The sequence below is a fragment of the Tupaia chinensis genome, unplaced genomic scaffold (assembly GCF_000334495.1).
Source record: "Tupaia chinensis unplaced genomic scaffold, TupChi_1.0 Scaffold000394_1, whole genome shotgun sequence".
Lineage (NCBI taxonomy): Eukaryota > Metazoa > Chordata > Mammalia > Scandentia > Tupaiidae > Tupaia > Tupaia belangeri.
The window spans coordinates 1,267,742-1,294,610 of record NW_006159896.1 but is presented as its reverse complement, the minus strand read 5'-3'; the positions used below and the strand labels follow the sequence as shown (position 1 = coordinate 1,294,610).

Sequence of the window (26,869 nt, the reverse complement as noted above, 5' to 3'; positions counted from 1 at the left end):
TCTTGGGCATGCACGCACACGTGCCCGGCGTGAGTTTAAGCCACCGGGTCTGGGACTTGAACTGCGGTCGACTACATGGGAGTCCAGCGGCATAGCCATTATGCCAACTGCTGGTCCCTATTCTCATTATTTTTTTTAAACATTCAATCATATATCATTTGGCTTGTATAAAGAATTTATCCAACTTGAAATACTTCTCAGACCAGTCCAGTATAGAACACTATACATGTTATCAGGTAATAAATCATTTCTGTGTCCCACAAATGTCATGCCTCTCTATTCTCATGCTGTCCGTCTCTATACTCTTCCCTTGTCCTCACCCCTGCCTCCCCCTCCCCCCCAGGTTCCACACTGTCTTCAGCATCCACAACTATTTTGACTGTTTTTATGCCTTCCGATATTTCTTTCTTTTTTTGCCATAGGGCGGGCGCCACCACGCCCTCTTTCTTTTTTAGAAAAATAATTTATTTATTATTATTATTATTTCACATGTGTTGTGCCAAAGAAAGAGAGATAGTGAGAAAGCAAGCCGCCAGGTCTAGGATTCAAACTGGTAGGCCATGTGGGAGTTCAGCGCTTTAACCACCAAGCCACATGCCAGCCCCGCCCTCCAATATTTTCATCTCTACTGTAAAGTGTAGATAGTCAGTATATAGTAAGTGGATATATACAATATCTTTCTTTCATATTCTGTCTTGCTCACTCAGCAATAGATCCTCCGTATTTGACTACTTTCCAGCAAATGTCTTGTTTTTTTTTTTTTTTTTTTATGGCTGAGTAGTATTCCATAGATTGTATGTGCCACTTTTTCCATTCATTCAGATGTTTGTGAACATTCGAGTCCCACATGTTTTTCAAGCCAGCAGGGCTGGAATTTTAACTCATGGTCAGCCATGTGGTATCTGGCGCCCTTAACCATAAGGCTATGGGGCTGGTCCATTGTTTTATTTCTTGAGCCCCTTTTGGTATATAAGATAATCTTTGGGAGAAAGAAGGTCTAGAGTTTTGTTTTGTTTTGTTTTGTTTTGGAGAGGTTTTTGCTATAGAGCGCATGCTCTGGCCAGAAAGAGAAAGAAACAAGAAATCATCCCCCAGGGGGAATGGCCATGCCACAGTCCCTTCTCCTCCATTCTCCTCTTGGGATCTTGGGCACGCACACACGCCTGGCATGAGTTTAAGCCACTAGGTCCAGGACTTGAACCGCAGTCGACTACATAGGAGTCCAGCGACATAGCCATTACACCGTCTGTTGTTTCCTTTTTTTTTTTAATTACTAAAAGCTTTTTTTTTTTTTTTTTTTTTTTTTTGGAATACTTTTGTAATATAAAAAACTTTTTTTTTTTTTTTTTTTTTTTATGGAAATGCAAAAATATATACAGAAAAATAATTACTTGAATTCTACTACTCAAATCTTGCTGTTAAGCGCTGTATTCCTACATGGCTGACTGTGGTTTGAATCCTGGGCCTGGTGGCAAAATAATAATAGTAAATGAAATTAAATAATTCTTAAAAAAAAAAAAAAAGAAAAGAAAAGAAAGGTTCAGGGAGAAGGGACCAGGCTTGTTGGTACGGTGGTTAAGCACTGTGCATAGAGATTGGATCCCTTATGGCCAACTGCGAGATGAGACTTAACCTTGGCGGCTTGAAAAGTATGTTGGTGCACATATGCATGTGTGTGTGCGCGCATGTGTGTGTGCGCACATGTGCACACTTATGAATGCATGCTCGAAATCCTGATAGGATGGAAAATTGAAGAAAAAGGATAGTGATGTAACCATTCTCCACTGGGAATGCTACTCTGTCTGGCAAGCACCTACACCCTCTGGCATCTAAGAAAAGTGCAGAGAGGCTCCTTCCCATTGGTGTGCTCTGTAAGATGCTATTTCTCAGAGGCTGAGACCACAGAGGAAGCCTGGGTTATTCAGGTTGGGCCAGGTATGGTGATGCCCCTATAGTACTGGGTAACTGAGTGGCTGGGGCAGGAGGATCGTGATATAGCCAGACCCTGTCAGAAGTGTTTTAGCTTGATGAAATTAAAAAAAAAAATTACCTAGTTTTATTTGTTATTAAAATGTTGCTATAAGGCATATGCATTCACCAGAGACAGATAGACAGAGATAGAGAAAGTGAGAAACCAAGCTGGCTGGTCTGGGACTTGAACCATGGTTGACCATGTGAGAGTGCAGCACCTCAACCAGCACACCACCACTGGCCCCTAGCTCAATGAATTTTTACAAGCCGAATGCACCTGTGTAACTCACGCTTATTTCCTAGGTGCTGCCCTCTCAGCTGTTACTGTCAGAGCCTCCCTGTCACCCCAAAGGGCATCCACTCTCCTAGTACACTTACTACTGCACTTGTACTTTCTCCTGTGTATTGTCTTTTTTATTTTTGCCGTTTGGTGTATGTGGTTTGCCAGAGAGACAAAAAGAGAGGGAAAGGGAGAAAGCATTCTCTGATGGGGCACAGTCGTGCTTCTCCATTTCTCCACCCTATCAGGATTTTGGATACATGTGCTCCCAGTGGTTTTTTTATTTATTTTTTTTGAGAGGTTTTTGCTATAGGGCTCGTGCTATTGCCAGAAAGACAGAGAGAGACAGACAGACAGAAAGCAAGAAATCACCCCCCCAGGGGGGATGGCCACGCCACAATCCCTTCTCCATTCTTCTCTTAGGATCTTGGGCATGCACACACACGTGCCCAGCGTGAGTTTAAGCCACCGAGTCTGGGACTTGAAATGCAGTCGACTACATGGGAGTCCAGCGACATAGCCATTATGCCAATTGCTGATCCCTTTTTAAGAATTATTTTACTTATTTATTTATTTATTTAAATTTTAACAGAGAAAGAGGAAAAGCAAACCACCAGGTCCGGGATTAAAGCTGTAGTCAGCCATGTGGGAGTCTAGCACCCTTAACCACCACGCCATCTGCCATCTCTCTGTTTCTGTCTGGTGAGTTCATGTGCTCTGTAGCAAATTTTTAAAAATGATAATAATAAGTAAAATTTAATAATTCTTTAGAAAATTTATATTTTAATCATATTATTTATGTATTTTCTTTTTTAAAGAATTTATTTAACTTTATTTATTTTAAATTTGACCAGAGAGGGATGGAGTAAGAGAGAGAGGGAAAGTGAGAAAGCAAGCCACCAGGTGTAATACTTGAACCACAGTCGGCTATGTGGGAGTCCAGCACCCTTAACCACTGAGCCACCTGCTGGCCCCAGTATTTTCTATCTTTTAAATATTAAAAGTAACTGTTTTTGGGAACCAGCAGGTGGTACAGTGGTTAAGGCACTGGACTATCATGTAGCTGACTGCTTTTCGAGTTCGAGATTTTACGACTTAAAACTCACACCAGGTGCCTGTGTGCCCATGCCCAAAATCTTGAGAGGAGAATGGTCAAGAAGGGACTGTGGCATGATCATCCCCTCTGGGGAGTGATTTCTTTCTGTCTCTCTACCTCTCTAGTAAGCACACACGCCCTTTGGCAAAAATATCTTTAAAAAAAAAGGTAACTTTTTTCTTTTAAAAGTAGTATAGGGACCAGCAGTTAGTGTAATGGCTATGTAGCTGAACTCCCATGTAGTCGACCATGGTTCGAGTCCCAGACCCAGTGGCTTAAACTCACGCCGGGCGCGTGTGCGTACATGCCCAGAATCACAAGAGGAGAATGGAGGAGAAGTGATTGCGGCGTGACCATCCCCCCTGGGGGGTGATTTCTCGCTTTCTGTCTCTGTGTCTCTCTCTGTCTTTCTGGCGAGCTCATGCGCCCTATAGCAAAAACCTCTCCAAAAAAAGAAAAAAAAGTAGTATATAATCATTGTTGAAAAATTAGAAAATCTAAATCAGCACAAGGAGGAAAGTGAAAAACCACGCCTAACCTTGCCACTTGTGTAAATTCTAGGTGGGACATTTCCTGATGTTTTCTTTCTTTTTTTTTTTTTTTTTTTTAAATTAATTATTAGGACCAGCAGGTGGCTTGGTGGTTGGGGCACTGGGTTCTACTCTCAGACCTAGAGGCTTGCTTTCTCACTTTCCCTCTCCTCTCTGTGTTTGTCTGTATGTCTCTGGTGAACACATGTGCCCTGTAGCAAATTTTTAAAAATGGTAATAATAAATGAAATTAGCCTTTACAAATTATCTTATTTATTATCATTTTTTTTTGAGAGATATTTTTTGTATAGAGCATATGTGCTTACCAGAGAGACAGAAAGACAGAAAGCAAGAAATCACCCCCCAGGGAGTGTGTGGCCATGTTGCAATCCCTTCCCCTCCATTCTCCTCTTAGGATTTTGGGCATACATGCACATGTGCCCGGCATGAGTTTTAAGCCACCAGGTATAGGACTTGAATCATGGTAGACTATGTGGGAGTCTAGCAACATAACCATTACACCATCTGCTGGTCCCATATTGTTATAATTTTTTTTTTTAAAGTTTGTTAAAGGCCATGTGTGCTCACCAGAGAATTACAGAGAAAGGGGGAAAATAAGCAAGCAACCTACCAGGTCTGGGACTTGAACCATGATTAGTCATGTGGGACTCCAACACCTTAATTACCATACCACCTGCCAGCCCCTCCTGATCTTTTCTTATGAGTAGACTGCTTCTATTATGTTTTGGTAAGAACAGGGTATTTTACTAATCATTGCATCTCTCTCTCTCTCTCTGTTTTTTTTTTTTTTTTAAGGTTTTTGTCATAGTGTGTGTGTGTACTCGCCAGAGAGAGAAAGAGAAAGTGAGAAATTACTCCTAAGGGAGATAGCCATACTACAATCCCTTCTCCATTCTTCTCTCAGTATTTTGGGCACATGCTTATATATGCCCTACATGATTTTAATCTGTTGGGTCCAAGAATTGAACCACAGTCGGCCATGTAAAAGTTTAGCACCTTAATCACCACACCACCTACTGGTTCCCTATTCTGTTTTATTTAATATATTTAACTATATTTTCTTTGTACTTTTTTTTTTCTGGATTGAGCACTTGTGCCTGCCAGAGGAGACAGGAAGCGGGAGAAGGCACCTTCCATGGGGCATGGTCATACCACAATCCCTTCTCCTCCCTTCTTTTCTTGGGATTTTGGGCACACATGCACACGTGCCTGACATGATTTTCAAGATGCTGGGTCTGGGACTTGATTAAGGCAGATGGTCATGTGGGAGTCCACTGCCTTAATCACTACATCACCTGCTTGCCCCAGCCTGCACATTTTTGTTTTTTAATTCACAGAGGGTGCTTGTGCTCACCAGAAGTGATAGAGACAGAGAGAAATTAAGTAAAGGGGCCAGCAGGTGGCATAAATGGATTGGCTACACTGCAGTCTCTTCCGTGCTCCTCTTGGTATTTTAGCCACACATGCATGCACGTGTATGCCCCTAGTGTGTCTTTCAAGCCACTGGGTCCAAGACTCGAACTGTTCAGTTGGCCCTGTGGGATCTAGCCACCCTAACCACCACACCACTGGCTGGCAACCAGGATATATGTAATAAATCTCTAGAACAGACTGGCTAAAAAAAGAAAGAGTACATACCCTTTTTTTTTTTTTTTTTGATTCTTAATTTTTTTTTAGAAGTTTTTGCTATAGGGCTTGTGCACTTGCCAGAAAGACAGAGACAGAGAGAAATGACCCCCAGGGGGGATGGCCATGCCACAGTCACTTCTCCCCCACTCTCCTCTCGGGATCTTGGGCACACACGCACACGTGCCCGGTGTGAGTTTAAGCCACCGGGTCCAGGACTTGAACCACGGTCAGCTACATGGGAGTCCAGTGACATAGCCATTACGCTAACTGCTGGTCCCCTTATTTTTTTTTAAACCTATTTATTTGTCATGAGTTCGGACTGGTTCGAGACTTGAACCATTGTCGGCCATATGGGAGTCCAGCACCTTAACTGCCACATCACCCTCCAGGTTCCTCCTTTTGATTTTTAAAGAATGATTTTATTTGGGACCAGCAGTTAGCATAATGGCTATGTCGCTGGACTCCCATGTAGTTGACTGCGGTTCGCATCCCGGACCCAGTGGCTTAAAACTCACGCAGGGTGCGTGTGCATGAGTACCCAAGATCCCTAGAGGAGAAGGGATTGCGGTGTGGCCATCCCCTCGGGGGGTGATTTCTCACTTTCTGTCTCTGTCTCTCTCTGTCTGGCGAGCGCACGTGCCCTATAGCAAAACCTCTAAAAAAAAAAAAAAAAAATTTTTTTTTAATTTTATTTGTTTACTTATTTTAATTTGATCAGAGAGGGACAGAAAAAGAGGAGAGAGAGAAAAAGTGAGAAAGCAACCTACCAGGTTTGGGACTCCAATCACAGTCGACTTCGTGGAAGTCCAGTGATGTAACCATTATGCCACCTGCTGGTTCCTAGGGAGAGTTACGTGTATTTTTTGCTATAGGGCATGTGTCCTGGCTGGAGAGACAAAGACAGAATGTGAGAAATCACCCCTCAGGGGAAATGGCCACACTGTAATCCCTTCTCCATTCTCCTCTCAGGACTTTGAGCATGCACATGTGCTTCGTGTTGCTTCAAGTCACAGAGTTCTGGACTTGGGCAGCGGTCAGCCATGTGGGAGTCCGGCACCTTAACCACTGTGCTCTCTGCTGGCCCTATGTGCGTGATTTCTCTTAATTATACCCTGGGAGTCCTACTTGTTCGATACAACAATTTCATCCTGTTGCACACTTCTTGTTTCTTTCTGACAGCCATCAGCTCCCACATAGTTAACCTCAGTTCGAGTCCCAGACCCGGTGGCCTAAAACTCACTCCGGGTGCGTGAACGTGTGTGCCCAAAATCCCGAGACAAGAATGGAGAAGAAGGGATTGCAGCGTGGCCTTCCCCTGAGGGGGTGATTTCTCGCTTTCTTTCTTTCTGTCTCCTGTCTCTCCAGAGAGTGTATGTGCTCTATACCAAAAAATCTGTCAAGAAAAAATTTTTTTGTTTTATACTGTATTTAAAAAGGTGTTTTCCAGACATCATTTCATATGTATTTCTAATAGTATTTATGTTTTTCTATATTAACCAAAACAAATACTGATTAGTTGTAAGCACTTCATTTCTTCATATTACATAGTAACTAGTTGATTTTCAAATTTCTCCACATTTCCCAAAACGCCTTTCTCAGTGAATTTATTGTGATAACTAACCCAGTGTCATGCATTTGTATTCATTTAAAAGACGTCTGACATATTTCATTTCTGCCCTAGGTAAATGAAAACATCTATAGTCCCAAAATTTTGCCACCTTTGGGTATACCGTTTTTGCCAATTCGTTATATTCTTTATTTTAAACTTAAACATAATGTAAGCTTTTTATTTCAATGTAAGAAATTCTTCAAAAACATCCTTTAAACATGGGTAGATAATGTTCATTTGAGAGGGTTTGGAGTGTTCCCAGGGTCCCTGTGGTTGACCGGTAGCTGTTGTAGCTTTTCCAGCCTAATCAGTAAGTCAGCCTCCAGTAGACATCCAGCCTCGGTAGAATCCAGGTGGAGGCCTTGCTTCCAAGTTCATGTGTTTCTCCCTCCTCTACGTCAGAATCCACCTCATTGCCTGGAGATCACACCACCATCTTCAGAAAAGCTGGTTTCGGTGATGCGGTTAAGTGACCTCTCTACAGAAGATGACGACTCGGGTCACTGTAAAATGAACCGTTACGATAAGAAGATTGACAGTCTAATGAATGCGGTTGGTTGTCTCAAGTCTGAGGTGAGGGAGGTAGGGGACTGGGACAGCTCGTGCCTTGAGGACTGCCAGATGGGCTTCTGGTGAACACTTCTCTCCAGTCGCCTCTCTGCCAGCCTCCTGGCCCCTTGGCAAAGTTGCCCAGGAGTTTGGATTCCCCCCTGGGAGGTAGCTGGGGCACCGTCACACCCACGGCCCCACCCGTCAAGCACTGAGCTGGCCTGGTGCTGTGCATGGATGACCTGAATTGACAATGACCACGGCAAAGGCAGCTGGTGGGGTTATAGTTCCTGCTGTGGAGGGAAGTGACTTGGAAACGGCTTGTGCTAACATCTAACATTAAAGACACAACCCCAAGGAGGAAAAGGAAGTTTGTCACCGGGCGCTGAGCTGTCTCTTTGGGCGCAATATGGCAATGGCATTGGAAGCAGAACTGTGAAGTCCAAGGTCCCCGGCTGGGAGGTGTGGAGCTGGCATTACAGTCCAGACTTTTTTTTTTTTAACAATTATTTCATTTATTATAATTATTCAATTTGACCAGAGGGAGATAGGAAGAGAGAGAGAGGAGTGTGAGAAAGCAAGCTGTCGGGTGTGGGACTTGAAGTAAGGTCAGCCGGCCATGTGGGAGACCAGTGCCTTAACCAGTGCCATCTGCTGGCCCCTATAGTCTAGATCTTGACTGCTAATATGACCTGTGTCTTTAGTCCTGCTCCCTGTACTTGGTGTCCAGGGACCTTCCTGGGAAACCCAGGGCTGCCTGGCAACAGGCCCTCCTCTGTAGTCTGTAGTGCACGGCCTTTCTGTGACCGCTCTCCTATGATGTGCCAGCCAAACCACGTTTACCACCTAACGCCATCCCCAGCAGGTCACTTAAGCTCTCTCTCTTTTTTAGTTTTTGCTATAGAGTAAATGTGCTCGCTTGAGAGAGAGAGGGAAAGTGAGAAATCACCCCCTGGGTGGAGGGTGGCCATGCCAGTCTCTTCTCCAGTCTTCTGTTAGCATTTTGGACTTGGATGCACACACGCCTAGAGTGTTTATCCAGCCATCGGGTCTAGGACTTAGACTGTGGAGCCAGCTATGTGGGATCCACTACCTTAACCTCCATGCTACCTGCCGGTCCAACTCAGGCTCTCGTCACTCAGTTTTCTTATCTGCCAAATGAGGAAGGAATCGTGTCTCAGAGGGGTCAGTCTTTTTTTTTTTTTTTAAATAAGTTTTTGCTATAGGTGCGTGCACTCACCAAAAAGACAGAAACAGAAAGTGAAAAATCAACCCCCAGGGGGGTGGCCATGCCGCAACCCCCTCTCCTCCATTCTCCTCTCGGGATCTTGGGCACACATGCACATGCACCTGGTGTGAGTTTAAGCCACTGGGTCTGGGACTCGTACCACAGTCAACTACATGAGAGCCCAGCAACATAGCTATTACACCAACTGCTGGTCCCGAGGGGCCAGTCTTTGTGAGATTTTCTGAGACTGCTAATGAGGACTGCAACTGCACAGGGCTTGGCTGGCTTGCAACGGAGGGTCTGAAGCCCTGGGCCCAGCCATGTAGCATAGAAGAAAAGCCATCCCTCAGTGGCCCTGCCTGTGTGCCCTTGTGCAGGTCAAGATGCAGAAGGGGGAGCGCCAAATGGCCAAAAGGTTCCTGGAGGAGCGGAAGGAGGAGTTGGAGGAGGTGGCACACGAACTGGCTGAGACAGAGCACGAGAACACCGTGCTGAGGCACAACATCGAGCGCATCAAGGAGGAGAAGGACTTCACCATGTGAGGCACCCGCCGGCCTGTGGCTTTCCTTCCTGCTGTCATGTCAGGCTACCCCAAAGCCCCAGGATGGAGTGAAAAGCAGTGCAGCAGCAGACCCAGGCGCCGTCCCTGACCCATGTGCCAAAGCAGTCCAACACAGTCACATGGTTAATTACCCAATGGCGCACATGATAAATAGATGGAGTACCCCACAGGGGCCGGGAGTCGGGGATCTCTGGAGAAAGTGACATTTAAGGGGTGCCCTACAGGGGCACGTTGTCAGTGGGAACATCTTGTGGCAAGGCCCCAGTTGGGAATACATTTGCAGCTGAGAAATGGAAAGTGGGCCAGAGCAGGTGGACAGACGGCAAGTGATAGCATAAGGGTTAGCAAAGGCTGGCTCTCAGCCACTAGGGCCATTTGCGCTGAGGGTGGTTGGGAACCATGGAAAGGTTTGAAAAGCAGGGGACTGATGTGACCAGACTTGACTCCAGTGTGGACAGCAGCTGGGATGGCTCAAAAGTGGATCTGAAGATGATGGGGCAGAGTTGACAGCAGTGGCTGTTTGAGACAAGCAGACCACATGGTGGTAGCATGTCACCTGGGGCAAAGGCCCTGGCTGCTGCCCAGGCAGATGTGACTTCTGGGCCCCGTCCTTCTGGAAGGCCTGCCCCTGCCTCTCCCCCTCCCCCACTCCCACTGTTCCCTGCCAGGAGGTGGCCTGTGGGGCATTGTGAGGCGAGCCTCGGAGCCCTGGGCAGCCTGGGCCTGGCCGGGCTCTCAGAGCCCTCTCTCTCTGGCCCCAGGCTTCAGAAGAAACACCTCCAGCAGGAGAAGGAGTGCCTTATGTCCAAGCTGGTTGAGGCGGAAATGGATGGAGCAGCTGCTGCCAAGCAAGTCATGGCCTTGAAGGATACCATCGGGAAGCTGAAAACAGTAGGTGGCGGCAGAGGACCCTGCCTGGGCCTGGGCCTGGACTGGGCCGGGGCTGAGTTCAGAGGGGCGGTCGCAGGCCAGGGCGGGGTCTCCTGCGTAGTCATCAGGCTGACTTTATGACATCTCCAGGTGGGGGGAGGGCATGCTTAACTCCTCTGCCCCCACCCCCCATTCTTACTTCTTGGGCCTAGACCCTCGAAGATGACCTCTGGTGGCCAGGGCCTCTGAGGAGACCTCACCATGGGTTGCCTGGGATCACAGTGAGTCAAGGCATGTGGTTGGTTTCCGCAAGTGTCAGCCACCAGGTGTCGTCATCCTCCCTTGCCACCTCCAGAAGGCCTGTCCGAACTGCATGCGCCTACACTGAGCTGTCTCGCCTCTTTCTCTACCTCTTGCTCTCAGTGGGCTCAGCTCCTGCCCATCTTTCCAGGTCTGCCTCCTCCGGGAAGCCTGCTCTGGACCACCTGGGCCCTGTACATAGCCCAGCTCATCTGGCCTGGCACCAACACCTGTTGAGTCTGTCCTGGGGCCTGCCTCTCCCTCTCCCCCTGCACCTGGTAAGACTGCCTGCCTGTCTTCCAGGAGAAACAAATGACCTGCACGGACATTAACACCCTGACGAGGCAAAAGGAACTTCTCCTGCAGAAGCTGAGCACATTCGAAGAAACCAACCGCACCCTCCGAGACCTGCTGAGGGAACAGCACTGCAAAGAGGTGAGCTCCTGCCCACCCCACCCACCCTCCATAAGCACTTGGGGTTGGCCCTGCATACCTGGCCTCTCTGAGCCTCAGTCTCCTCATCCCTAAAAAGAAAATCCTATTTGTGCCTGACCTGAAGGGACCACAGAGACACTTCACCAAATGAGCGCCTGAAGTGCGTGGTATGCAGTGCCGTTTGGCTGCTGTTGAAGCTGGACTAGGCAGCACCTGAAGAACCTTGGAAATGTGGTGGGGAGCCAGGAGGGGTCAAGCCATGCCAGGGCTTGTAGGCAGAGAGGGGAGAGAATCAGACCTGAGGTTTTTGTTAGGTAGAAGAGTGATTAATGCCTGGTGGGCATAGATTGTGTGGTAGCACTTAGTTTTCTTTTCTTTTCTTTTTTTTAAAGACATTTTTATTTATTTAAATTTGACCAGAGAGGGACAGAGCGAGAGAGGGAAAGTGAGAATCCAAACCGCCAGGTCCGGGACTCAAACAACTGTCAGCCATGTGGGAATCCAGCGCCCTTAACCACTACACCATCTGCCAGCCCCAACACTTAGTTTTCTTAAAAGATCTTCTCTGAAGAGCCAGCAGGTGGCGTAGTGGTCGAGGCACTAGACTCCCACATGGCTGACTATGGTTTGAGTCCTGGACCTGGTGGCTTGAAACATGCCAGGCGTGTGTGCATGTTTGCCCAAAATCCTGAGAGGAGAATAGAGGAAAGGGGATTGCAGTCTGGCCATCCCCTCAGAGGATGATTTCTCACTTTCTCTCTGTCTTTCTCTGTGTCTCCTGCAAGCACATGCACCCTATAGCAAAAACCTCTCTAAAAAAATGAAGACGTTCTCTGAAACTTTAAAAAATGTTTACCTGTATGCACTTGTCAGACAGGGAAAAAGCACCTCCATGGGGAATGGTCATGCCACAATTTCTTTTCCTCCATCTCTCCCTCCTTTTGGGATTTTGGACATACATGCACAGGTGCCTGGTGTGTTTCTCAAGATGCTGGGTTCGAAACTCAGACCACACAGTTGGCCATGTGGGACCCAGTCACCTTAATCACCATGGCATGGGCTGGCCCACTCTGAAACATATTATGTGAGCAAATATTTCTTTATTTTATTTTTTTACTTAATTAGCCAGAGGCCATATGCATTCCTTAGAAAGAGACAGAGAAAGGGACAGGGAGAAAGTACCCCTCAATGGGGTGTGGTCACACTATAATCTCCTCAATCTCTCCATCTTGTCAGGGTTTGGGACATGCACGTACATGTGCCAGGCACGTGTTTCAGTCGCTAGGGCTGGGATTTGAACTGCAGTCGGTCATGTGGGATCTAGCTCTCTTCATAACTAGCCTGTGGGACTGGTCCAGTACAATAGATCTTTTTTTTCCTTCAAGAATTATTTTTTAAAATTTTACTTACTATTATGTATATGTTTTTAATTTTAAAAATATTTAGTTAATTCCACTTGTTATTATTTTTTAAATTTGACCAGAGAAAGACAGAGAGAGAGGGAGAAAGCAAGCCACCAGGTCTAGGACTCAAACCAAAGTCGGCCATGTGGGTATCTAGTGCCTCTTACCACCACACCACCTGCCAGCCCATTTTAAAAATTTTACCAGAGAGAGACAAAGAGCGAGGGAAAGTGAGAAAGCAAGCCACCAGATCCGGGACTCAAACCATGGGTGGCCATGTAGGAGTCTAGCACCTTAACCACCACGTCACCCCCTGGCCTCACAGTAGATCTTTGAAACTCATCCCTCCTATCTGAAATTGTGTATCCTTTGACCAACAAAGAACACAACAAGGGATCCTCAATTTCCCTTCTAATCCCTAGCAAGCATCATTCTATACTTCTGATTTCAACTTTTTTAGATCTTACATGTGAAATCATGTGACATTTATCTTTCTGAATCTGCTTTATTTCATTTAACGTAATATTCTATAGGTTCATCCCTACTGTCACAAGTGGCAGGATTTCCTTCACTTTTGAAGACTGAATACTTTTCAGTTGTGGATACGTACTGCGGATGCATTTTCTAAATACAGTTGTCCGGTGATGGACATCGAAGTCGATACTTTATCTTGGCCATTGTGAATAATGCTATGTTAGCAAATATTTCTGAAAAGGCTGACAGTATTCTGTTTGTTTCAAAGCAAGGAGATGCCAATGGCTTCAAGATGCCAGTGCTGATGAAATGATGACTTTTTTTCTTTTTTTAATCTGCCAGAGAGTGTGCAGTCTTGCTAGAGAGAGACAGAAAGAGGGAGAGAAAGCATCCCCCCCATGGGGTATGGTCATACTGCAATCTCTTCTTCTCCATTTTGTCCTCCCTTTGGGATTTGGGGTACACAGACCTATCTGGCGTCCCCAAGTTACCAGGTCCAGGACTTGAACTGCATGACCAGTCATGCGGGATCCAACCACCTCAACCACCAGCCATAGGATACCCCAGGATAACATTTTTTTCCCCATTTTTAAACTAAGTTTAATTTTTTTTTAAATCACCATCTTTTCTTTGTTTTTACACTATCAACCTTTTTGTTTTTCTGATTAATATGTAAAGTGATATAAAGTGGTACACTCACCACCCAGCTTTCAAAATAAAACATGATTCACATAGTTAAATCCCTTTGTGTCTGCTTTCTTTATAACCTGGTCTCCCTCCCCTCAGTGGGAACTTTTATCTTGAAGTTGATAGTTTTTTGGGCCCAGCAGGTGGCGTGGTGGTTAAGGATGCTGGACTCCTACGTGGTTGATAGTGGTTAGAGTCTCAGACCTGGTGACTTTTTGCTTTCTCTCTTTCTCTCACTCTGTCTCTCTCTGGTCAAATTAAAATAAATAAATAAAAATTAAATAGACATAATTTTTTTTTTTTTTTTGAGGGAGAGATTTTTGCTATAGGGTACATGTGCTTGTCAGAAACAAAGTGAGAAATCACCCCCTGGGTGGGGGGATGGCCATGCTGCGATTCCTTCTCTTCCACTCTCCTCTCATGGTTTTGGGCATGCACATACACACACCCAGCATGAATTTTAAATTGCTGGGTATGGGACTTGAACTGCAGCTGACTATGTGGTAGTCCAGTGACGTAACCATTACACGATCTGCTGGTCCCTAAGTTGATAGTTTTTTGTTTGTTTGTTTGTTTGTTTTGAGAGGTTTTCGCTATAGGGCACATGCGCTTGCCAGACAGACAGAGAGAGACATAGAGACAGAAGGCAAGAAATCATCCCCCAGGAGGGATGGTCACGTCACAATCCCTTCTCCTCCATTCTTCTCTCAGGATCTTGGGCATGCACGCACACGCACCCAGCGTGAGCTCTAAGCCCCCGGGTCCGGGACTCGAACCGTGGTTGACTACATGGGAATCCAGCGACATAGCAATTACGCTAACTGCTGGTTCCCCCAAAGTTGATAGTTTTTAATCACTTACAAATACATCCCTGTGCAACATACAGCACTGTTGGGCATGACTTAAAACTGCATAAGTGATATTGGAGAGACAGAGAGAGATAGAGAGATAGAAAGTGAGAAATCACCCTCCCCAGAGGGGATGGCCATGCTGCAGTCCCTTTTCTTCCATTCTCCTCTCAGGATTTTAGGCATGCACACACACGTGCCTGATGTGAGTTTCAAGCCTCTGGGTCCGGGACTCAAACAACAGTCAGCCATCATGTGGGAGTCCAGCAATGTAGCCATGATGCCATCTGCTGGTCCCTTGAGTTTTCTTTATTCCCGCAACAATATCATTTTTATCCTTAAGGCCCTAGATGATGTATTCCATTTTACAACTACATCACTATCCATTCTTTTTTTAAATTAAAAAAAATATATTTTAGGTTTTTGCTATAGGGCATATATGCTCACTGGAGATAGACAGAGACAGAGAGAGGTAAAGTGAGAAGTCAGTCCTCAGGGTGAGTCCTCAGGGTGAGTAGCCACACCACACCTCTTCTGCATTCTCCTCTCAGGATTTTGGGTACACACGTGCACGCGTTGGATATCATTTTCAAGCCACTGGCTCTGAGACTCAAACCGTGGTCAGCCATGTGAGAATCCTGCCTCCTTAACCACTATACCACCTGGTGGTCCTTATTTATCCATTCTAGTATGGATGGACATATATTTTCAGTTGCTTGCTATCACGAGCAATGTTACTTAAGCATTCGGGTACCCTATCCTTGTGTACTTGAGAATTTCTAGACTGAGGGACTAGCAGGTGGTGTGATGGTTAAGGTGCTGGACACTCCCACATGGCTGACCACAGTTCGAGTCCTGGACCTGGTGGCTTGCTTTCTCACTTTCCTTCCTCTCTCTGGTCAAATTACAATGAAGGAATGAATGAATAAATTAATTAATTAATTAAAGAATTTCTAGACTGTTTCTTTTTTTTTCTTTTTGGAGAGGTTTTTGCTATAGGGCACGTGCGCTCGCCAGACAGACAGAGACAGAGAGACAGAAAACGAGAAATCACCCCCCAGGGGGGATGGCCACGCCACAATCCCTTCTCCATTCTCCTCTTGGGATCTTGGGCATGCACGCACACGCACCCAGTGTGAGTCTAAGCCACCGGGTCCGGGACTCAAACTGCGGTCAACTACGTGGGAGTCCAGCGACATAGCCATTGTGCTAACTGCTGGTCCCTTTCTAGACTGTTTCTGTCAATTCACTAGTTATGAACAAATTATTCTCTACAATAATCCTGTCTGTTTCATTTCTGGCTAGGCAATCCTGGGCAGGCAAGTTTTAAACTCTCTGAGCCCTAGCGTCCCCACCTATAAAATTTGAGAAAGTGCATAGACAAGGGACTTGAATGCTGCCTGGCACGTGGCGGGCATTTGGTCAGCAGTAGTGCTGCTGCTTGCCTGGGACAGCCTTCAGAGAGCCTCCAGTTCTACCCGTTTTCCTCCTTTTTGACTTCTTAAACTTCTTCATCCTTCACTCCTACCTCCAATGGAGGTAGAGAATCAGCACCTTAGCTTTTGTTTATGTTTTTGTTTTATTTGTTTAAAGAACTCATTCGAGTTTTTATTTGTTTAAAAAAAAAAACTCATTTGAGGGACCAGCAATTAGCATAATGGCTATGTTGCTGAACTCCCATGTAGCCAACCACGGTTCAAGTCCTGGACCTGACGGCTTAAACTCACGCCAGGTGCATGTGCGCGCCTGCCCAAGATCTGAGAGGAGAATGGAGGAGAAGGGATTATGTCATGGCCATCCCCCTGGGGGGTGATTTCTCGCTTTCTATCTCTCTTTCTCTCTCTCTTTCTGGCATGCACACGTGCCCTATAGCAAAAACCTTTCCAAAAAAAGCTCATTTGAGGGACCAGCAGGCATTGTGGTGGATAAGGGCGCTGGATTCCCACATGGCCTACCATGGTTCAAGGCCCAAGGCCTGGTGGCTTGCTTTCTTGCTTTCCCTTTTTTTTTTTTTTTTTCTCTCTCTCTCTCGTGGTCAAATGAAAAAAACTATCAATAACAAATGGAATTAAATAAATAAATAGTTCTTTAAAAAAGCTCATTCAAGCAGATGGCATGGTGGTTAAGCACTGGATTCCACGTGGTCTCTGTGGTTTGAGTCCTGAACCTGGGTAGCTTAGATAATCACACCTGATACATGTGTGTATGTATGCATGCCCCAAATCCTGAATGTATAGAAAAGGGGTTGCTTGTGGCAGGCGCATGCACCCTATGGTCAAGAAAACCAAAAAAGCTCATTTGGGGACCAGTAGATGGTGTGGTGGTTGGGGTGCTGGATTCCCAAATGGCTGACCCTGGTTCGAGTCCTGGACCTGGGACTGGCTTTCTTGTTTTCCCTCTGTCTGTCTGTCTCTGGCCAAATTAAGAAATAATAATAATAAATGGAAATAAATCAATAAATAGATAATTTAAAAAAAATCCTCAATTGTGCGTTTTAAAATTGCCACAGGTCACTTGTGCTCACTGGAGGCAGAGAGAGCGCAAGAGAGAGAGAAGGAAGGAAAATACCCTAGCAGGGTGTGGTCACACTACAATCCCTTCTCCGTTTTTCTGTCCCATTGGGAATTGGGGCTGGACATGACCCAGTGTCTCTCAAGTCACTGAGGTCAAGATTTGAACTGGAGTTGGCTGTGTGCAGTCTGGCTCCCTGTGCTGTGGGGCCGGCCACGTCAGCTACTTTGAATTCCCACCCAGACCAGGTGTTTTCTATCCGGTCCAGGCCTATCTGCTTGGTGCCTATCTGGCACTCAGGACCACTGTCCATCTTGGCACTTATGGGGAGTGTCCAGTGTTAGGGGAGCTGCTTTGAGGTCTGAGTTGGCTATTTGGCCCAACTCTGCCACTCATTTCTGTCTGTGCAACCTTGATCAACTTGCTTCACTTCTGCTAGTCTCTTATCTCCTTCTCTATAAAGTGGGGTGGCTCTTAGAGTAGGGGGCTATGGTGAGTTTGTGCATAGAGGCTGGCAGAAAGATGGTGCTACTTTAGGTTTTTTTTGTTTTTTTTTTTTGGTCATAGGGTGTGTATATTCACCCAAGAGAGACAGTAAGAGAGATAGAAAAGGAAAGTGAGAAATCACCCCCGAGGGGATGGTCATGCTGTAATCCCTTCTCCTCCATTCTCCTCTAGGGATTTAAGGCACCAGTACACATGTTCCTCACATGTTTTTTAGGCTACCAGGTCTAGGACTCAAACCTGGAGAGCTGGCCATGTGGGATCCAACTCCTTAACCACTACACCACCTGACCCCAGTTTTAGTTCCTGGAGGCCCAGAGACAGTGGAGCAGCTTCAGGCCCTAGGCACCTGACTGAGGCTTTTGTCCACATTCCTTGCCTCATCTTATTGCTAGAGAAAGCACAATGCTATCTCTGTCAGTTCCTGAGGCCCTACAAACCTTGGGAACCAGGGATCTCCGTTCACTTGCCTCATGAAGGGGACCTGTGGGACTGAGAAAAAAAGAGCGGGTGAGCCTCCTTCGAGGGACACGTTGTTCAGGGCCAAGGAGGACTCGGTAGAGGCACAAAGACAGCCTGGTGAGAAAATGGGTTCGGGAGTGAGCAGACAGTCCAGGCAGAGGGAGCCCAAGGGCTAACAGACACACAAGAAAGTGCTGGCAGGCCAAGAGGTGCAAACCCAAACAGCAGTAGGGGTGCCTGCCGAGGCAGGCCACAGGTAGGGGGAGCTACTGTCAGTGCTGACAGCATGAGGAGCTGGTGCTCTCACGTCCTGCGGGCAGCCATGTGACCTGGTGCAGGCATTTGGCAGAGGGCGTTAGCCACGGAGCACAGACCTTTTGCCCCAGCCAGTTTTTCTCATAGTTTCAACCCAGAGAGACACTTTGTTCTTGCCCGGTGATGTCCACAGCTACAGTGGGAGCCTGGGAACAGCCTCATCACCCAGAGGTTTGGGGCAGATTAAAAGTGCAGTGACATCATAGGGCATAAAGCAGATTAGTAGTCACCAGGGGCTGGGAAAGGAGAAAATAGGGAATGGTTTTGTAACGAGTACAGGGTTGCTTTTTTGCATGATGAAAATATGTGGACCAGCGGATGGAGTAATGGTTACATCACTGGACTCCCACATAGTTGGCCATGGTTCAAGCCCTGGATCTAGCAGCTTAAAACTCACGCCAAGTGTGTGTATGTGCATGCCCAAAATCCTGAGAGGAGAATAGAAGAGCATGGCCATCCCTTCTGGGGGGGAGGGTGATTTTTCGCTTTCTGTCTCTGATGAGTGCACATACCCTGTAGTAAAAATCTCTCTTAAAAAAATATTCTAGAACTAGATAGTGGTGATGGTTGCAGCACTGTGAATGTATTAAATGCTTCTACTGAATTTTGGACTTAAAAATGGTTAAAATGAGGCCTGCAAGTGGCGTGGTGGTTAAGGTGCTGGACTCCCACATGGCCGACTGCAGTTCAAGTCCTGGACCTGGTAGCTTGCTTTTTCACTTTCCCTTTCTCTCTCTGGTCAACTTATAAAATAATAATAGCAAAGTTAAACAAATAATTCTAAAAAAAAAAAAAAGAAGAAGATTAAATGGCTAGTTGTATGTTATGTACTTTTTGTTTTAAAGAATTATTTTTAATTTAATTTATTCATTCATTTATTTTAATTTGGCCAGAGAGAGACACACAGAGATAAAGAGAGAGGAAGTGAGAAAGTAAGCATGTAGGTCCAGGACTCAAACCATGGTCGGTCATGTGCGAGTGTCCAGCGCTCTAATCACACCACCTTCTGGTCCCTGTTACATAAGTGTTACAATGATTTATAAAATTCAGTAATTGGGGCCGGTAGGTGGCATGGTGGTTAAAGGAGCTGAACTCTCACATGGCCAATCATGGTTCAAGACTCGGACCTGGCAGCTTCTTTTTTTACTTTCCCTCCCTCCCTCTCTCTCTCTCTCTCTCTCTCTCTCTCTGTCTCTCTTTGGTCAAATTGGAAAATAATAATAGATGAAAGTTAAATTTTTTTTAGAAGTCAGTAATGTGACATTTCCAGAAACCATTGAATTGTATGCTTATACAATTGTATTTTTTTCAGCTCTATTGAGGTATAATTGACAAAATAAAATGGTATATATTTAAGGCATTTAACATGGTGATTTGATACCTATATACATTATAAAATGACTATCATAATTAAGCTAATTAACATATTCATCACCTCATGTAGTTATCTTTCTAAAAATAATTATTTATTTACATTTATTTATTCATTCATTTATTTTCATTTGACTAGAGACAGACAGACACACAGAGAGGAGGAAGTAAGAGAGCAAGCCACCAGGTCTGGGACCTGAACTGTGGCCGGCCGTGTGGGAGTGCCCAGCGCCTTCGCCACCACGCTGGCCTTAGTTACCTTTTTTCGGTCTGTGCTGAGAACACTTAGAACCTCTTAGGGAGTTTCACATGTACAATACTTTGTATTAATTTGTTGTAGTGGTATGGGAAGATTATGATGCAGGAAGTTGGGACGTGTGGGTCCAATATCCAATGCAGGAACAGCAATCAACTCAATTTTTTGTTTCATACAAAGAATTAGAGATGCAGACACAGAGAAGGAATAGTAAAGTGAAGAGTTTATTAAGAGAGGGAAGGAAGATCAGAGCTCCCAGGCAGGGAGCGGATCCCAGAAAATGGGTTGCCAACGACAAGTTGAGACGAGGAGTTCTTATCTGTGTTAGAGGGGCTTTGGGCTTATTTTTATTTAGGCTTGTTTATTCTCTGAGAAGCTGACTTTATGTGAGAAGAGAGAAGCAGTCTAGCTATCATATTAAGGAGAAATGCCAGCTCATTGACAAGCTTAGTGCTGCTCAGAAGCAGTGTGCAGCTAAGCTGTGTCCTGTGAAATCCTCTGTTCTTTAGATCCAGGTCTCGCAGAATGAAAAATCACAGACACTGGTAAAGTAGGGGGGAAAAAGCCATTTTTTGGGGGGGGAGAGGTTTTTGCTATAGGGCGCATGTTCTCGCTAGAAAGAGAGAGACAGAGAGACAGAAAGCGAGAAATCACCCCACGGGGGGGATGGCCACACCGCAATCCCTTCTCCTCCATTCTCCTCTCGGGATCTTGGGCACGCACACACACCCGGTGTGACTTTAAGCCACTGGGTCCAGGATGCGAACTGCGGTCGAGTACATGGGAGTCCAGCAACATAGCCATTATGCTAACTGCTGGTCCCGAAAAGAGAAGTTTTAATAGAAAAGTAAAGATTTCTAATAGGAGGGAAATACACCTCCCATGCCAGAAAGGTATGTGGGTGGGCAGCTGCCAGAGAAGGACAGCTGCACTGGGCATGAGGTTAGGTGCTACTTTTAACCTGGGGGTTGGTAATGAATATGTAGCAGGGGGAGGTCCATTACAGTATCTGGCTTCTTTACCTGATTTCCCATTTCTCTCAGATGAGGAATGTAACTATCTCATCATGCGTGCCCAGAGTGGTCTTTGAAGGAATGAGTATCCACATCTAGAAGCACTGCCCAGTTAGTTTATTTCCCCAGGGGTAATGAGGACATTGACTTACTGTGCCATCCCTGGTGGTAAATTTTTAATATGTATATCTGGGATGGCAAAAAGAAAGGTAACAACCTTCTCTGCCGGCCTCAAGAGCCAGGCAGGAGGAAGGGGGTTCGAAGAGGGTCTGGTTGCGTTTCCTGGTAGGCTGCAATTGATCAAGCAAACTATAAAACAGACCTGGTTGTAAGCAGCTCTCCGTGTGAGCAAGCAGTCAGAGCTAATACTTGATTTCTTTTTTTTTTTTAATAATTATTTATTTTATTTTTTATTTATTCATTCATTGATTTTTTTTTTTTTTTTAATTTGACCAGAGAGGGACAGAGGGTGAGAGTGAGAGAGAGGAAGTGAGAAAGCAAGCCACCAGATTCAGGACTCAAATCCCGGTTGGCCATGTGGGAGTGTCCAGTGCCTTAACCACTATGTCACCTGCTGGTCCCAATTAATACTTGATTTCTAGCAAGAATAGTGAATGGCCCTTCTGCTTTTTTTTTTTTTTTTTTTTTTGAGAGATTTTTGTTATATGGTGCACATGCTTGCTGGAGAGACAGACAGAAAGTGAGAAATCAGCCCCCCAAGGGAAGGCCACACCGCAGTCCCTTCTCCTCCATTCTCCTTTTGGGATTTTTGGGCACATGCACTCATGCCTAGTATGAGTTTTAAGCTGCCGGATCTGGGATTTGAACTGTGGTTGACTATATGGAGTCCAGCAACATAACCATTATGCCATCTCCTGGTCCCTAATGACCTGTCTCAAAAGCTTGACCAGAGTGACTCTATTTTATAAGCCGGCTCTATCTTAATATATGTATATGTCCATTTCTTCTCATAGTGACTCTTCTTCGGGGGTCCTTGTTCTGTTTACATGCTCATTGGGTCTAATTCCTGTTTCAGTAGGGCATGTGTGCTCATTGAAAAGAGGGGATGGTGAGAAATACCCTCAGGAGGATGGCCGTGTCTCAGTCTCCTCTCCTCCATTCTCCTAGTATTTTGGCACACAAACACACATACCCAGTGTTTTTTTTTTTTTTTTAAGAGGTTTTTGCTATAGGGCGCGTGCGCTCACCAGAAAGACAGAGAGAGACAGAGAGACAGAAAGTGAGAAATTACTCCCCAGGGGGGATGGCCATGCCGCCATCCCTTCTCCTCCATTCTCCTCTTGGGATCTTGGACACACATGCACATGTACCTAGCATGAGTTTAAGCCACCGGGTCTGGGACTCGAACTACAGGCAACTACATGGGAGAGTGTCCATCAACATAGCCATTATACCAACTGCTGGTAACCCCTATTTTTTTAATATAATTTATTTCTTGGGTGGCCAGCAGGAGGCATGGTGGTTTGCAGTTCAAGTCTCAGACCTAGTGGCCTGCTTCCTAACTTTCCCTCTCTTTCTCGCTCACTTTGTCCCTCTCTGGTCAAATTAAAAATAAATAAATAAATAAATAGACTTAAAGAGAAATAATTCTTTAAAAAAAAAAAACATAGTTTATTTAACTTTATTTATTAGAAGAATTATTTATTTATTTATTTATTTATTCATTTATTTTAATTTGACCAGAGAGCAAGAGAAAGTGAGAAAGCAAGCCCCCAGGTCCAGGACTCAAACCATGGTCAGCCATGTGGGAATGTCTAGCACTTTAACCACGATACCACCTACTGGTTTCTATTTATTTATTTTTAATTTGACCAGAGAGGGAGGAGAGAGGGAGAGGGAGAAAAGCCACCAGGTCCGAGACTCGAACTACAATCAGCCATATGGGAGTCCAGTACCCTTAACTACCATGCCACCTGCTGATCTCACCCGGTGTGAGTTTTTTTTTTTTTTTTTAATTCTTTATTTACTTTGTTTAATATTATTCTTTTTTAAATTTGACCAGAGAGACACACAGAGAGGGAAAGTGAGAAAGCAAGTCACCAGGTCCAGGACTTGAACCGTGGTCGGCCATGTGGGAGTCCAGCACCTTAACCACTATGCCACCTGCTGGCCCCTCACCGGTGTGAGTTTTGAACCGCTGGGTCCAGGACTTGAACCATGATTGACTACGTGGGAGTCCAGTGATGTAATTACGCCATCTGCTGGTACCCCCAGTATGTTTTTCAAGTTTCTGGATCCAGTACTTGAACCACACAGGTGGCCATGTGGGATCCAGTCACCTTAACCACATGTCACCAGCTGACCCCAAGAGTATTTCTTCTTTCTTTCTTTCTTTCTTTTTTGAGAGATTTTCACTGTAGGGCGCGTGCGCTCGCCAGATAGACAGAGAGAGACATAGAGACAGAAAGTGAGAAATCACCCCCCAGGGGGGATGGCCACGCCTCAATTCCTTCTCCTCTATTCTCTTTGCGGGATCTTGGGCACGTACGCACACGTGCCTGGCGTGAGTTTTAAGCCACCGGGTCCGGGACACAAACCATAGTCGACTATGTGGGAGTCCAGTGACATAGCCATTATGCTAACTGCTGGTCCCAAGAGTATTTCTCTAGGTGCAACTACATGTAAAAGCACAGAAAGAGAGCAGAAAGGACAATCATCGAACTAGTAGTAGTGGGGCCCGGCACGGCGACATGCAGGGATAGCCATTGCTTGGGAGGCTGAAAGCTGCACAGGAGACCCAGTTCAGTTCTTCAGCCAACCTGAGCATGCCAGGGTGCTCATGTGCACCTGTTTTTCTGGCTAATGGCAAGGCTGGGGAAGGAGGGTTGTGATGTAGTGAGACCCTGTCAAAAATAAAAACAAAACCCTGCCTCTGTTTCTCATCCTTTCTTGCTCTCATAATGGGGGAGGAGCCAGCAGATGGCATAGTGATTAAGGCACTGAACTCCCACATGGCCAACCATGGTTCAAGTCCCAGACCTAGTGGTTTCCTTTCTCACTTTCTCTCTCTCTTTCTCTCTCTCTCTGGTGAGCACATGTGCCCTGTAGCAAACTTAAATATAACTATAAAAACTAAATAGATAATTAGAAAAAAAATAGAAAGGGGAACAAACTAAACACCAGTAACAGTGGTGGGGTTGGAAGTGGGTGTGAGAGGGTTCACTCTTGGTGTAACTGTTTTATGGTGAGGATGTATCCGTTTGTTCCTTCTGGATTTTGTATGTAGACCTCTGGGCCTACTCACGGGGCTTCCCTTTGCCTTTCCCCAAGGATTCTGAAAGACTAATGGAGCAACAAGGAGCCCTGCTGAAACGCCTGGCGGAGGCCGACTCAGAGAAAGCGGTAACTACGGCGTCGGCGTCCCTGCCTGCTGCAGAGGGTACAGCAGCAGGGGGGCCTGGTGACAAAGCCTGTGGGTACTGGGTGGGGCAGAAGGACTGGAGCATGTCTCTGAGTCTTTGTTTCAAAATCTGGAAGCTGGGCCAATGTTTCCTGTCCTGCCTGCTCTGCCAGGCTCTGCCAGGATCACCTGGAGAGCTGCAGCCATGAAGCGGGACACTAGCACGCATGCGTGCAGGATGCCGTCAGTGCTAGTGGGTTTCCAGATCGTCGGGTCTGGTCCATCCAGTTTCCTCCTTTGTATTATGGATTCAGAGCCATCAGGAAGAACGAACCTCTCTGCTCTGTCCCAGAGCAGCATGCTCCAAAGGCTGCTGTGGGGCACTCTTGAGTTCCCGGAGGCCCTAATGGGTGCTGGGAATGGAGAAGGGGGTTGGTGTTCAGTGGTCAAATAAAAGTGGGCTTGGCTGGTCTGAACAGAAAGTTCAGTAGGCTTCTTGATTTCAAGATTTTTTGGAGCCTCTGATGTATAGTAAGTCTCCTGGAGAGGGAAAGGAGATGGAGGGCCTGGGCCTTGATGCCTGATCCCTGATGCCGTCACTGTGGAAAGTGCCAACCTGAGGAAGGAGGGGAATTCCGCAGTGAGGGAGATAAAGCCTGATGTGTGCTGATAATTCTTTTTTTTTTTTTTCCCCTAAGAGGTTTTTGACTAAGGGTGTGTGTGCTCGCCAGAGAGAGAGCGACAGACAGGTAGAGGGATAGTGAGAGATCACCCCCCCATGGGGGATGGCCGTACCACAAGCCCTTTTCCTCTGTTCTCCACTCGGGATCCCGGGCACTCATGCATATGCGCCTGGCGTGATTTTCAAGACACTACGTCCAGGACTCTAACCATAGTTGGCCATCTGGGAGTCCAACGATGTAATGGCTACGCCATCGGCTGGTCCCATGTTCTGATAATTCTAATAACTATGTAATTCTCAGTTAAGAGACCTTGTTAAATTACAATATACAAGTAAATTGAAATATTACTATTTGAAAGATGTAGAATATTGAATCACATGATAAATCTAAGGGTATAGATGATGGAAGAATATGCAGATGACTGTTATGTGTATTGATCGTGCTTGTCTCTGGAGGGGGATGTGGAGATGCTTTAGAGTTCTGTGTGTTTTTTGGTGTTTTCCATGGCTATTGCTACCCTTTAAATTGCAAAATATAGGCGTCGTTGTTTAAAAATATGTTTTAGTGCTTCCGCTAGGTGCCTTCCACTAGGATCTCTGACATGGGCTGGTGTATGTGGGACCCTGAGCCCTAGGCCTGGGCACACACGAGTCTCTTTGCTCCCTGGGCTGGGCTTCTTTGCTCGCGGGGACACCTGATGGTGTCTGCTCTCTTGCAGCGCCTGCTGTTACTACTACAAGATAAGGACAAGGAGGTGGAGGAGCTCCTCCAGGAGATTCAGTGTGAGAAGGTACTGTCCTCAGCAACCGCGCCTTTCTGTGAGCCGGAGAGCGTGGCGGGTCTGCCAAGAGCTGAGTTCAAGTCCTGACCCTTCACTGTCTTGCTCCTCTAAAGGCTCAAGCGAAGACAGCGTCTGAGCTGTCTAAGTCCATGGAGTCCATGCGTGGGCATTTGCAGGCACAGCTGCGGTGCAAAGAGGCTGAGAACAGTCGCCTGTGTATGCAGATCAAGGTAGCTGCCGGCCCCACAATTGGGTGGGGGGCCCTGGCCATCCAAGGCAGTGGCCTGGCCCGGGGAGCAGTGGTGTCCTTCCCAGCAGCGATAGGTTGCTGCCATGTTCCTGGGCCCATCACTTTACCCCTCACTTAACTGGCCCCCAGTTCACCCAAGTACCTGAGGAAGGGGAGGGTCTCAGATGTCCCTGTATCATGAGGAAGTCCTCTGTCTAGGAGTCCTTTGAGGTCACGGGCCAAGATGTGTCTCTAACCACTAGCTTGGGAGTTCAGACGATTCCCAAGGAGCCTGTCCTAACACCAAGGCCTGAGGGGCCGAGAGATCTTGGGAGGTGCCGTGGGCAGCTGGGAGTTTCTATGTCTCCAGTCTGCATTAGAGGAGCCTAAGCGGTCACACGGCTGGTGACCCATCTTCCCTCTCCCTCATCCTGTTTCCACTGGTCCCTTTTACTCCCCCCCCTTGCCCCTTTCCCCCTGCCTGTCCTTCTCCCCTGCCTGTGTGGCCTCTTTTCTGCCTGGCCTCTCCCAGAACCTGGAGCGCAGCGGGAACCAGCACAAGGCAGAAGTGGAGGCCATCATGGAGCAGCTGAAGGAACTGAAGCAGAAGGGAGACCGAGACAAAGAGACCTTGAAGAAGGCCATCCGAGCCCAGAAGGAGCGAGCCGAGAAGAGCGAGGAATATGCCGAGCAGCTGCACGTGCAGCTTGCTGACAAGGTGGCAGCCCAGGGCCCCGAGGAGGGCTGCGGGTGGCGGGTCGGTTAGCCATGGGTGGGGATAGAGAGGGATAGGGATGTGGGGCAGTGAATGAGCTAGTAGGACAGATGGCTTCAAGGACAGGAGGGAGTGGGAGGGTTAATTGGGAAAAGGGGGCTGGAAGTGGATGGCTG

General features: G+C 46.5%; 1 protein-coding gene across 13 annotated transcripts in view; it reads left to right on the top strand.

The window, feature by feature from the left end:
* Nucleotides 1-26,869, top strand: part of ODF2 (outer dense fiber of sperm tails 2) — a 57,360-nt gene that overhangs the window by 11,687 nt on the left and 18,804 nt on the right. For 12 of the 13 annotated variants that reach the window (XM_006154000.3, XM_014589988.2, XM_014589987.2 and 9 more), the window contains 8 exons: nt 7,539-7,709; nt 9,291-9,451; nt 10,237-10,366; nt 10,949-11,080; nt 24,216-24,287; nt 25,687-25,758; nt 25,863-25,979; nt 26,511-26,696. In XM_006154000.3, coding sequence (XP_006154062.2) covers nt 7,539-7,709; nt 9,291-9,451; nt 10,237-10,366; nt 10,949-11,080; nt 24,216-24,287; nt 25,687-25,758; nt 25,863-25,979; nt 26,511-26,696 — 1,041 coding nt within the window. The remainder of the gene's footprint in view (nt 1-7,538; nt 7,710-9,290; nt 9,452-10,236; nt 10,367-10,948; nt 11,081-24,215; nt 24,288-25,686; nt 25,759-25,862; nt 25,980-26,510; nt 26,697-26,869) is intronic. The other variant, XM_006154004.3, reaches the window with a different exon arrangement.